Genomic DNA, 13,225 nt, shown 5'->3' with positions numbered 1-13,225 from the left:
AGAGGGGCTTCCCTGGTGGCGCAGTCGTTAAGAAGCCGCCTGCCAATACAGGGGACACGGGTTTGAGCCCTGGTCCGGGAAGATCTCACATGCCGCGGAGCAACTAAGCCCCTGTGTCACAACTACTGAGCCCGCGTGCCACAACTACTGAGCCCGCGTGCCACAACTACTGAAGCCCGCGCACCTAGAGCCCGTGCTCCGCAACGAGAGAAGCCACCGCAATGAGAAGCCTGCGCACCGCAATGAAGAGTAGCCCCCGCTCGCCGCAACTAGAGAAAGCACGCACGCAGCAATGAAGACCCAATGCAGCCAAAAATAATAAATAAAATAAATATATTTTTTAAAAACTTAAAAAAGAAAAGAACCTCCAGAGACGGCCCACTGCCTACCAAATTAACGGCCAGAGCCTTACTTTGCATTCTTTCATCTTCCATCTTGAATGATAATTACTGTTGACTTGTTCTGTGGTCCCCACTAGATAGTAAACTACTTCACAGAGAGATTCAGCTGTTCTTTACAGCAGTAATTAATGCAACATTGTAATTCAACTATACTTCAATAAAAAATAAATTTGAAAGAAGATTCAACTGTTCATCATTCAACAAATATTTATTAAGTACTTCTTTTACGCCAGGCGCTGTTCTAGATGCTGGGGATACATCAGGAAACGGACCAAGCAAAAATCCCTGCCCCCAGGGAGCTTACATTCTACTTCGGGGGTGGGGTGGGGGACAGAAAATAAACTATAAAAGTTATAATAAATAAATAAATTATATACTATGTTAGAAGAAACTTGCTATGTGAGTTTTAATTACTTTGGAATTCATTCACATTATCTCCATATAAAAATACTCAAGTAGGGCTTCCCTGGTGGCGCAGTGGTTGAGAGTCCGCCTGCCAGATGCAGGGAACATGGGTTCGTGCCCCGGTCTGGGAAGATCCCACATGCCGCGGAGCGGCTGGGCCCATGAGCCATGGCCGCTGAGCCTGAGCGTCCGGAGCCTGTGCTCCGCGGCGGGAGGGGCCACAGCAGTGAGAGGCCCGCGAACCGCAAAAAAAAAAAAAATACTCAAGTAATTTTTAAAAATTGTATTCTGTTCAGTTTGGATAGGGCAAAGTCCTGAGACTTTGGACGGTGATGACGTTTGGTGCCCCCAGGGCTGGAAGGGCATGGGTCCTGAACCCTAAGGATGGAGCAAGATGGAGCAGGTGCTAACCATCAAGCCCTCTCTAGAGCAGCAGGAGGTGAGGGCTCTAACCCGCCAGATGGAGGAAAGCCCGACTTCACGACCATCACTGAGGAATCTGGGTCAGTTCTCCGGTTTGGCCACCAGGGGTCATTTTACCCTTGTAAATCACCATCTGGAGCGATCACGTAAAGACACAAAAGTCTTAGTCCGAACTAAACACACAGAGACACACCCGGGAAAACTCTGACACTGTCACACACACACACACACGCACATATACAGAAACATACAGCATTGAGAGACATAGGGACAGAAATGCATGCAGGATGTGTGCATGGCACCAACTCCCTCACGAATCTCACTAATGTCAGGGTCTCAAGATGTCACAGTGCCAACTCCGCCATTCCTCCCAGCCCCGACTACGCTAAAGAGGGAAGACAGTAGGTGGCCTGTAAACCAGACTTCCATTTCCTTACCTCCAGCTTGCCAAGAGCAGTCAGCTTACTCCCGTCCTCCCGTCCATCAAAGTTTATTACTTTCCCATAAACTTCTTGTCTGGCTCTGGCACAGTTCCCTTTTCCCTGCCCAGAGAAGCCCTCCACCTCCTCCTGAGTATCTGTGCAACTAGTTCCAGCCCCACCTCCCGCTGCAGCTCCTGGAAGCCCCAGGTGGTGTTCACTGGGTGTGCAACTCCTCCCCCCCCCCCACCGCCCCGAAAACCCCAAGCCTTACGGACTACAATTAGCAATTGATTTGCTGAGCATTGCCCTCTCCTTGCAGCGATAAAAAACAATGTACATAATGGCTTGGGAAGACTTTACACATGACTCTAATACTCCAGTACAGGTATGGCTCTCCAAGTGTGATCTGAGGATGGATTCTTTGAGGAAGTCCACGAGAACAAAACCGTTTTCATGATACTACTACTAAGATGTCTTTTGTCCTTTTCACTCATTGTCTCACGAGTAGACGGTGGAGTTTTCCAGAGGCTTCATGAAGTGTGATGACACTTGCTCTCATAGCTATTGGAATGTGTGCTTGGGTATTTCTGTTTTAAAAAACTTACTATTTTTGATTTCTAGTATGGTCATGTATCAAAAGGACAAAGTATAAGCAAACTCTCTTTGGAATTCTCCATTTTTAAGATTGTAAAAGGGTCTGAGACCCCAAAATTGGAGAACTACCACTTTAGTACAGAGAATGTTCTCCTTATTCTAGACGAAGCAGCAGAGACACACACACACGGTGGTGGTGGGGGGGGTGGATTTAGGATCTAGAATGGAGGAGCTTTTGAAAGGGTGGGTGAGGTGGAAGGGGAAGGCAGGACCTAGAAAGGGGAACAGTGACCAGGAACTTGGAGGAAAACCCCCTCTGCCCCCACCCACCCACGCTGGGCGTCAGATCTAAATTGTTAAAAGTCACTAGACAAGAAGGAAACCAATTCAGCCGGCATCCAATACGCTTTTGCATTACGCCTCAGTGCTGGGCAGGCAGAGCCCAGGTGGAAAGCGGAGTGGGTGGCGTCCATGGCCCGAAGACCTCTGTGGTCGGTCTAAACGCAGGACACCCATCTTCTGCTCCAGCTACCAGCTACGGGCCGGGCCGTGTTTCATGCCCCGCCAAGGGCATTTCATCCAGTCTCCCGCCTCTGCACGGGCAGGCTCACGGCAGCACTTCCTAGGTACTAAGGAAGAGGTCCTTCTGCGCTCGCCATCACCACCTAGTTAAAGACATTTGCAGCCGCGCTCTTCCTTCCCCGGGCCCCTGCCCCGCACACTTTGTTCCCTCCTGCATCTGTGAGCCGGAGCTGCCGCTCAGAAGTCCAAGTGCCCAACCCACCGCCCTGCTGTGCACACACCCTGCGTGTCTGCGAGTGCGAGAGGCGTGGGGGTGGGGTGAGGGGACCGCGCTCTGGCACGACGTGCGTTCAGAGGGACGAGTCCTCGGGGTACCGGGTGAAGGAGCCCCGGGGGTCGGAGGGCCGGAGCAGCCCCTGGCTGGCGGCGGCCGGCACGGTGGCGTGGGAGGTCTCAGCGGTGGGTTCGGCGAGTGCCCCCCGAGCCCCGTTGTTGGCCGAGGTCCTGGCCCGGAGCGGAGAGCTCAGGCTGCGCAGGGTGTTGCGGAAACCCTCGGCGCTGAAGTAGTACACCAGCGGGTCGAGCACGCAGTTGGATCCGGCCAGCAGCACCATGACCATCAGCACCCCGCGCACCTGGTTGCGCGCCGCCGGACTGGCCAGCACCACGTGGCCGCGCAGCAGCCCGTACACGGCCAGCGTGGCGTTGTAGGGCACGAAGCACAGCAGGAAGATGACCAGGCTGGCCAGCAGGAGGCGCACCGTCTTCCGCCGCCGCTGGCTCCGCGTGGCGTCGGGCCGCGCCAGGGTGCAGAAGACACGGACCGAAGAGTAGACCACGGCTACCAGGGGCAGCAGGAATCCCAGCGCCTCGGCTAGCAGTAGGAGCGGCAGCAGCTTGCCCTTCCACAGCTCGTCGCTGAAGTTCTCGAAGCACACGTGCACCCAGCGGCCGTCGCGGGCGCAGGGTGAGGGCCGGTGCACCAGGACGGTGGGCACGGCAAACAGCAGGATGAGTGCCCACACGCCCAGGCAGAGCAGCCGCGCCACGCGGGGCCGCCGCAGGTGGCGCAGCCGCAGCGGGTGCACGATAGCGACGTAGCGGTCCACGTTGATGAGGGTCAGGAAGATGCAGCTGCCGTACATGTTCATCTGGAAGACGGCGCCCGCCAGCTGGCACAGGAGGTCCGAGAAGGGCCAGTAGTGCTGCGCATAGTAGGAGAGGCGCAAGGGCAGCGAGAGGGTGAAGAGGAGGTCGCTGGCCGCCAGGTTGCACATGTACACGCTCACTACCGAGTGCACGCGCAGCGCGTGCAGGAAGACCCAGAGGGCCAGCGCGTTGAGGGGGAGCCCTGCCGCCAGCACCAGGCTGTAGACCACCAAGTGCAGGTGGTGGATGGACTGGTGGTCCGGGCACCTGAGATCAGAGTCGTTGGCCGAGGAGTTGGCCAGCATCGTGCCAAAGGGCGAGGAGGAGCTAGGCCGGGGGCATCAGGGGGCGCACCCGCGTGCTGGCCTCGCGTTCATCTCCAGTCTCCACGGCGGGGGCCTGGAGGCTGCACAGAGCCCCAGAGCAAGCGGGGGCCGGACGTAGACTTGTGGCTGTGGCTGCAGGGTCGACAGCTGCGGAGGATCAGATGCCCTTGGTCAGAGCTTCATCGGCCTCAGTGGAGACCTGGCATAGGAGGGAAGGCAGAAGTCAAGACTGTGCAAGGAAGGGCTGAAGACACAAATGTCATATAGCTGAACCTGCTGGCCTCTTGGGCCTTTTCTCAGCCTCACATCTTTCCTCCACCGTCCTTCTGGCCAGAACAGCTTTCTGCAGCCTGCTCTATGGCACAGTGCTAAATGCCCAGGCTCTAGAGTCAGTCCTGCCTAGGTTTAAATCTGGGCTTTTGTCCTCAGAAAAGTGACTTAATCTCTCTGCCCCTCATTTTCCTTACCTGGAAAAAAAAAAAAAAAAAAAAGGAGAGGGGCCCCTACTTCACGAGGTCGTTAGATTCAACGAGATGATACATTTAAAGTGCTTTGCTTACTGTTATTATCTACTAATATCTCTCCCTTACTTCCTTTCTTTCTTCTACAAAGGCTTACCAGGATTTTATTTTTTTAATTATTATTATTATTATTATCATTTTGGCCTCGCGGCATGCAGGATGTGGAACCTTTGTTCCCCGACCAGGGATCTAGCCTGTGCACCCTGGAGTGGAAGCCCGGAGTCTTAACCACTGGACCACCAGGGAAGTCCATACAAATGCTTACTGAGACTTTAGAAGGTTCCAGGCATGTTCACAGCAGTGGACAAAACAAAGGCCTTGCCCCCACCTATGTTCCCTTCCATTGAAGGGAGACAGATAATAAAGTCCATGTAAAAAGGTATTATGTTAGGTGGTGAGAAGTACTGTGGAGCCCCTCCCCTGGCACCAGCCCGTTCCGCTGACTCCCCATTATCTAAAGAATAAAGTTCAAACTCCCAAGTACAGGACAAAATCCCAGGCTCATCTCCACGATTGCTCCTGTGTGGGCTGGGTTTGTGGTCAGAGCGACCTGGTTCAGCTGGACTGTTTGACCCCTCTAAGTTTCCTCATCTGTAAAATGGGGACAGTAATATAATGGGGGTCCCTTAGGCCAGGGGTCACCAACCCCCGGGCCACACAGCAGGAGGTGAGAGAGCGAAGCTTCATCTGTATTTACAGCCGCTCCCCATTGCTCACATTACCACCTGAGCTCTGCCTCCTGTCTGCATTTCGGTGGGTTGTATAATTATTTCATTACATATTACAATGTAATAATAATAGAAATAGTAATGATCTTGAATCATCCCGAAACCATCCCCCACCCCGTCCGTGGAAAAATCGTCTTCCACGAAACCGGTCCCTGGTGCCAGAAAGGTTGGGGACCGCTGCCGTAGGCTGATCGCATACACCAGCACAGTCCTTCCGGGCAGGGGACGGCCCCGTGGGTTGAACTTTTCCTGGTGCTCCCCTGGAGAGTCTGACTCGGGTGCTTCCTAGTTGGGATTCCGTGATGGGGGCAGATAATGGTTCCGTCCTAAGGGCTCGAAGGGGGCCCAGAGAGGGTGGCAGTGAGACAGGGAAGTACCGTGCGTGCTGACGAGGCTACTGGAGAGAGCAGAACACAGCCACTGCCGTCCCCAGGCAAAAGCTGCCAGAGGAAGGATGTGGTCAGAGGCGGAGGAGTTAGAAGACAGGACTTGGTCGTAGGATTCCACCTTCCTTAATGCCATAAGGCCACGGCAGCCACCCCTGCATTGCGACCCCCAGGTGCCCTCTATTTTGTGTGTTGTAAAAATACATAACTTAAAAATTACCATTTTAACCATCTTTAAGAGTACAATTCAGCGACATTAAGTACAATCGCAATGTTGTGTAACCATCGCCACTATTTCCAGAACTTTTTCGTCATCCCAAACAACAACTCTATACCCATTACCAATAACTGCCCATCCTCCCTCCCTCCCTCCAGCCCCTGGCAACCTCTATCCTACTTTGTGTCTCTCTGAATTTACCTATTCTAGACACCTCATCTGAGTGGACTCATATATCTGTCCTTTTGTGTCTGGCTTATTTCACTTAGCTTAATGTTTTCAAGGTCCATCCATGCGGTAGTTTGTATCAGAATTACAGTCTTTTTATGGCTGAATAATATATTCCTATATATACACACCACATTCAGTTCTCCCATTCATCTGTTGATGGTTACTTGGGTTTTTCCATCTTTTGACTATTGTAAATAATGTTAATGATCATGGGCTTCCATGGGCCATCTTAGGGAGAGGAGTTATCCAAAGACCCTGAGCGATTATCCCAAGATACGGAACATACTCCCTTCAAAAGGAACCACTTAAATCCTTACATGGAACCAAGTTATAAACATGAGTATAACAAGTTTTCTAGGGTTTTTTTGTTCGTTTGTTTGTTCTCCCTCCAACCATGACGCTGACTCCAGCAGTTTAAGACTTGTAAGAAGCATAGTACAACAGTTGAAGGGAATAAGGAAACACTTTCTCTGCAAAATACCAATTTCATCAATGAAAATAATGCTAGATGGGTCTTAAACGTGCTGAAAAGCAAGTAACGCCAGGCTCTCTTCCTGAAACGTGTCCACCTCCCATGCTCCTTTGCTCCAGTCACGCCAAACTAGTGATAATTCTGCACATACCTTACATCTTCAGGGCTCTGTCTGTGCACGCGCTGCTTCTGCAACTGGGAATGCCCTTTCTCCCATCCTCCAACTGGCAAACTCAATCGTTTCTCAGGTCCCCACGATGCCTTTCCTGACTCCTTCCCTTCCCACCAGGCGAGTCCCCTCACTGGAGCTTTCCCAGCACTTTGGCCACAGGTCAGCTGTTCCCACCTGTGCTATGATTGGCTGTTCTTGGTCTGCCTCTCCCGCCCGCCTGGGAGCTCCTTGAGGGAGGGCCTGGGGACTGTGACTTACTCATCTCTGTAGTCCCAGCCCTCCCTCCATAAATGTTGGGTCAAAAATAATGGCTACCATTTACTGATCCCTCACCATCTTGCAGGGTGTTTTACACGCACAAGCTCTAATCCTTCCAACAGCCCTTTGAGGTAGGAGTTTCTCCTGATTCTTACTTAAGAGCTCAGTCAGTGAGGAGTGAAGTCAGGACTCAAATCCAGGACATCCGGGCTCCAAAGTCCAAAAAGCTGCTTCCAATAAGAGTGGGTGGGTGGGTATGAGGCTGGATGCCGCACAGAGCACCTAACTTTTATAGCTGCTTATATCAAATCTGTGCCCATAGGTGAATCGTTTTACTTCCTCCTTTGTCCAATTGAAACGTATACTTTTTAATAACCCACTTCCTTCTTTCTCCCACTTCAAACACTGGCAACACAGACTCATCTCTCTTTCACACACACACAGATACGCCCTTCCTGATGATTTCCCCTTACCTACAGACACAGTTTGCTGCTTTGAACTCCTTAGGTCATGACGTGTGCTTTTTTTTTTTTTTTTTTTTTATGACGTGTGCTTTTGTCCCACTTCCCCAGCCAGACAGTAGGGTCCTGGGGGTGCAGACCACACCTTCCACAGCTTTCTTCCCAGGCTCACTCACACTTCAGTCTCTCTACCTAGCAGGCCCTTGTGATATTCATTGGCTGCCTTTCAGGAAATCTGCCCCCTCCCCCCATGTCCGCCCAGCCTGTAATCCTGTTATAATATTTCTTGCATCAGTCCAACCACTTCTTATCACATTCCTGACTATCTTGTCCACATGTATAACTCAGAGAAAGGCATGTCCCTTTTGAAAAGCTCGTTTGGAAACAGCTTGCATTAAAACTTCAATAACAGTTTACGGCTACAATCACAGTTAACATTTTATCATTCTTTTTTTTTTTTTGGCAGTACGTGGGCCTCTCACTGCTGTGGCCTCTCCCGTTGCGGAGCACAGGCTCCGGACGCGCAGGCTCAGCGGCCATGGCTCACGGGCCCAGCCGCTCCGCGGCACGTGGGATCCTCCCAGACCGGGGCACGAACCCGTGTCCCCAGCATCGGCCCGTGGGCTCTCAACCACTGCGCCACCAGGGAAGCCCACATTTGATCATTCGAGTGAATGGAAAATTATTTTCCAAGAATCCCAAGTCTTTCGTCAACAAAGTTGCAAGGTTAAAGAGACCAAAATGTATTAGGTGAGCTGCTGCTAAAAGGTAGAGTTAGGAATCCTTCAGGAAAGCAGATGGCGATGCTCTCGCCTTACTCCATTCCAAAGCGGAGAAGCCCTTGAGTTTATTTGTCAAAAAGCCACCCCTTTCCCACAGACTCACACAGAATGGCCCAAGCTGTTGAGAGCTGCCAGGCCCCTGCCCTGGTCCCCACCCGATCCGCTTGCTTCCCGAGGGCTCCCCATCAGTGGAGCTGAATGGGCACAGTGCCAGGCCAGATGGCAAAGATGGGAAAAACTGCCAAAAAGGAGGCAAACAAGAAGTGGAAGGAGGGCTCTAGATGTGGGGGAGGAGCGGCACGGCACTCTCCTCAATCCTGCCTTGAGCAAGAGGTCAGGTTGGGGGTGCGGGAGACGGAAAGCAAAGAGGCAGCAGGTGCCCCAGAAAAGCACAGACACTGGGATTTCATTTCACCAGGGAGAAGGGGGACGTGGAGGCCCACGCTGGCTCCGTAACCTCAGCACGCCCGGAGGTCATATGAGCACGCCACTACACACACACACACGGGCGCGTGCAAGGCCACACGCAGGTAAGGGTCCACTGAGGGATGTGCACACAAGATCCCTAGTAACATACGAATCAACGTGTATCCACAGCCTGTAACACACGTGTGCACGCGTGGAGGCACAGACAGCCGAGCCAGGGGAGAGAAAGCAGACACCGTCCCCGCCTAGGGACATTATCCTTAGCCGGACAGACAGACGGGCAGCTTCAGGAGCACACACACGCATGCAGATGTGCACAAACAGATTCCGGCCCCAAGGCACTGAGAGGCAAAGAGAGGCCCTGGGGACGGCCCCGCCCACATCCCAGCCCCCGACACCACGCACACGCCAGATGGTGCGCGGCCACCTTCCTCCACGCTGCTTCTCTGTCCTTCAGCTTCCCACCTGCACACCTGGGGCCCAGGTTCCTTATGTCCTCGGGGCCTCTGGGACCTGTCCCATTGCCCTCTGAGCTGGGCTGGGCACTACTCTTTGCTGAGGTAAGTCAGAGGGGCAGGGCTATTTTCTGCCCTGGCAGGAAGTGAGAATGGAGGATAAAAGTGGTCAGGAGGCTACATCATGATCTTTCCCTTCCTCTCCTCCACACAGCTGGCCCGTGGTGTCCACCCTTCCGGCGCCTGACCAGGGATGCAGAGGGGAGCGGAACAGAAAGGGATGGGTGATCTGGGACAGAAAGGGAGGGGAGAGAGGCACCCCGTCTCTGTATAGCTTCCTCCTGTCTGCCACCCTCTCCATGTGCTTCCTGCCCCCCTACTCCCCACCTCCTCTCCTCAGGAATCCACGTCCTTCAGAAGTTTGGAAAGTGCGGATGTCAATCCTCATCCTCCTTGCCCCAGAAGACCAGCTCCGGAATAGCTCCCACCTTCTTTTAGGTTCTGGTGGCCAGGCACCAGGGAGCGTGTCCACCCTCCACCTCCCCCGCACGGCGCGCGCTCCCTGACCTGCGACCTGCGCGTTGCTGGCTGAGCCCACTTCCTCTGCCGCTACACCTCGGCAGCCACGGGAAGATGCACCCTTTATCAACAGACGCTCGTAATTGTGAAGACCTCTTAATGCCTGTAGGTTCAGACTCCCCAAACAGATCCAAACCGTGCTAAGCCTTCAGCGGAAGCTTCAAGAAGTCTAGAGGCTTTGTGAAAAGCTCTGTCCCAGGGCTGCTCTGGGTACACACGAATCCTGCCCATCAGCTTGTCCTGGGTCTGGGGAGCCTGTGGGGTGGAGATAGTACCAGGTCACCGGACTGAGTGGATGGCTTCCTCCTGCCCTCGGGGCCACGTTCCACGTTCTCCCCCGCTGCTGGGTGTCCTATCTTCTCTCCATCCTCCTTCCTCCCTGATCCAGCCTGCTCTGCTTTCTCCAGCCCAGATTCCTGCTCCAGCCTCTCCCCCACCCTTCCCCACCTGAGCCTCTCTTCCTGCCTTTCCAGCACCATCCCTGGGTATTCTCATCTCATCCCTCCCGAAATTTTTTCTAGGAAAAGGCAGAAAGCAAAGGCGACCTACAGCTCCATACTTAAGTCTCCCCAGTGCATGGCTGTCACCTCCCCACCTGCAGACATTTCTCCACCCTGCTGTCAAGAGCCGAAAAACACAGGAAACGTAGTCCCAGTCCAAGACTCAGATGGGCTCAAGCCACCCTCCGCAGCCCTGTGCTCTGGGTGGTCCTTGCTTTGGGGCCTGGCTGGGTCCCGCTGCCTCAGAGAAACCTCCTGGAGCCTGTGGCTTCATGGACCTCACCCTGACCTCGGGCGGCACTGAGTGTGCTCCACACGTAGCCCTCACGCCTCTGCTGCCCCCTTCCCCGCGGGCCTGGGCATGCAAGGCTTCCGTGTTGCAGGGGTACACACTGGGGGCATCAGACAGAGGCACAGCTGGGCTCTGGGGTCTCTGGGTGGCCAGGAGGTGAGGCTTGCGGGTCGAATAAGTTTCTGCTTCCTCCTCAAGCCTTGCTTCCATCTCCCCTTCAGCGACAACTTCAGCTCATCCTGAAGGGACTGGAGATGTGACCTGATGGGAGGGCCCCTTCCCATCAGAGAGGCCCCCATAGACCCGGGGAACAGGTGGGCAGCTGCCCTCAGTGGTGTGAGGCAGAGGTATCAGAAGGCCTCACCCACCCTCCCATATCACCCCCCCCCAACCTCATGGTCAGTATCTGAAATTTTATCCACTTCATGACACCCATGGGCCACATCCTACCATAGCTGTAGGAACATGGGAGACAGCTGGTCTAATCCTCTATTTTTTTCCTTTTTTTTTTAAACTAATTTTACCAACACTTTATTCTTTATCTTTTATATATATATTTTTGGCCGCGCTGCACAGCATGTGGGATCCTAGTTCCCCAACCAGGGATCAAACCCATACCCCCTGCAGTGGAAGCGCGAAGTCCTAACCACTGGACCGCCAGGGAAGTCCCTAATCTTCTTGTAAAGACAACGGCACTGGGTGAAGGCAGTATCTCTCTAAGGCACCACTAGAACACTTTGGTTCGCTGGGAAGGATAACTGTGAGAGCAGACCTGTGCCTTGAACCCGCCTGTGGTGTTTAATCAGATCAGATCATTGTCACCAGCAGAGGCCCAGCCCTGGGGTGAGAGGGTCAGGGGTTGTCTTATCTGAGAGTGGGAAAGGGCTGGAAACCATCCCCAGAGGGCCCTCCCTCCCCAGTGGCCTGGGATCTGGGATTCAGCATGACAGCGGTGGAGGGGGGTGCCTAACGGGTGAAGGGGCAGACGCAGCTCCCAGGCATACAGGCCCCAGGGTGCGTTGGTGCTTCAGGTCTAGGGAGCATCCTCTTGTCTGAGGTCCGCCTGCCTGAGGCCATCCTTTTGAATTCTTTATTCAAAAAGGTTTCCCAGGGCCCAGGGCCCCCTCTCACCTCCATCCCCACCCGTGTCTCCCGTTTCTAAAGACGGGGTGCTGCCCCACGTGCCCCTGTGAGGTTCAACCGCAGCTGGGACGCCCCCATACCTGTGCTCGCCGCTGTGGCTCAGCCGCTGCTCCAAGCCGGCTTCTGCCTGCTCTGGGCCGGGCTGGGCTGGTAGGACTTGTTCCCGGTGGGTGGGACACACACACCTCAGCAGATCTCGGCAGATCCCAGCTCCCTGCACGCACCCAACCCCGGGCAGGGCAGGGAGAGAGAGAGAGGAGGAAGCGGTGCCCTCAGTGGCCTCCACGGACCGGCCAGAGAAGAAACCCCAGCAGATCATGACACTTAATGCAGCCCCGACTCTCCCCCAGTAATGCCTCCCACCCAACCACCCATCCATGGCTCACACACTCCCTGCAGTTTCCGGGAAGGCTAACTGGCACACCCACCCACAGATGCCAGATGACTAACCCCCAGCCTCCCGCTGTCCTCGGCAGTTCCCCCTGGCTGTCTCGTCTCTTTTGGGTTCCGGCAGGTGGTTTCGTTCTTGCCACATGTGGTTTTTACCTCCCTCTGTGTGGGGGGTGGCAGCCCCCAGTCTCTGAACCCTGGGCTGAGCCCCTTGTCTTCTGGATCAATAGGGCTGGGCAGGTTGCGCTCAGTACTCGAAAACAAGCTTTAAGTGGTAGGTGAAAAAGGACAGTGCGGTCGAACGAGTATGGGAAACACTAAGTCGAACAGGTTTCTCTATTTCAGGGCTTCTCAGAGCCTTTGACATGCCTTTAAGAGGTTGACTGCGTGTTGGTAATTGAAGCCGGGTGAAGGGTGCATGGGAGTGCATTACACTATTCTCTACGTGTGCGTGTTTGAGCTTTTCCATAATAAATGTTTTCTTTTGAATGCTGTATAGCTCCCCACACGTGTGTCCTCCGAACACGTCTTGGGAGATCCCAGGTTATTAAAGGCCAATGCTTCAAGATGCAGCTCCTCCCCACATTCAGGCCATCGGGCCCATGACCTGACGTCACAGCAAAAGTTTCCTGAGCTCCAGCCCAGTTGTTTCCTTCCTCCTATAAAGAGCAAGTCCTACCCTACTGTCTGGGATTGGTCCCCCTGGACACAATCTCATTCAGCTTGTCCTCCGGAGGGACAGTCCTACATTCACATCTGAGATCATGGGATCAGGGCTTCAGAAATGGAGACACCCACGCCCTCATGGCCCACATGGTCCCCAAGACACCCACCGGCTGTGACCTTCTTCAATCCAACTCTGATTTCTCAGGGCTTCTCCTCCTGGCAGGGGGCTGCTTCCCTGAGTACCATCCCCATGGTTCCCTCACCTGCAGATGGATCCAGGGGTTGGAGGGTTGACTCCCCCGGG

At 54.0% G+C, this 13,225-nt stretch overlaps 1 protein-coding gene across 1 annotated transcript; it reads right to left on the bottom strand.

The window, feature by feature from the left end:
- Window positions 1-623: 623 nt before the first annotated feature.
- Window positions 624-13,136, bottom strand: LPAR5 (lysophosphatidic acid receptor 5). The gene is made up of 2 exons (XM_032646733.1): window positions 9,919-13,136; window positions 624-4,441 (listed from the first exon to the last, which is right to left on the bottom strand). Exon 2 carries the CDS (start codon window positions 4,219-4,221, stop codon window positions 3,118-3,120), a length of 1,104 nt encoding a protein of 367 aa, XP_032502624.1. The 5' UTR covers window positions 4,222-4,441; window positions 9,919-13,136; the 3' UTR covers window positions 624-3,117.
- Window positions 13,137-13,225: the final 89 nt, after the last annotated feature.

Source organism: Phocoena sinus, chromosome 10 (genome assembly GCF_008692025.1).
Source record: "Phocoena sinus isolate mPhoSin1 chromosome 10, mPhoSin1.pri, whole genome shotgun sequence".
Lineage (NCBI taxonomy): Eukaryota > Metazoa > Chordata > Mammalia > Artiodactyla > Phocoenidae > Phocoena > Phocoena sinus.
Note: the sequence above shows the minus strand (reverse complement) of the source record. Positions and strands in the feature narration are given on the sequence as shown.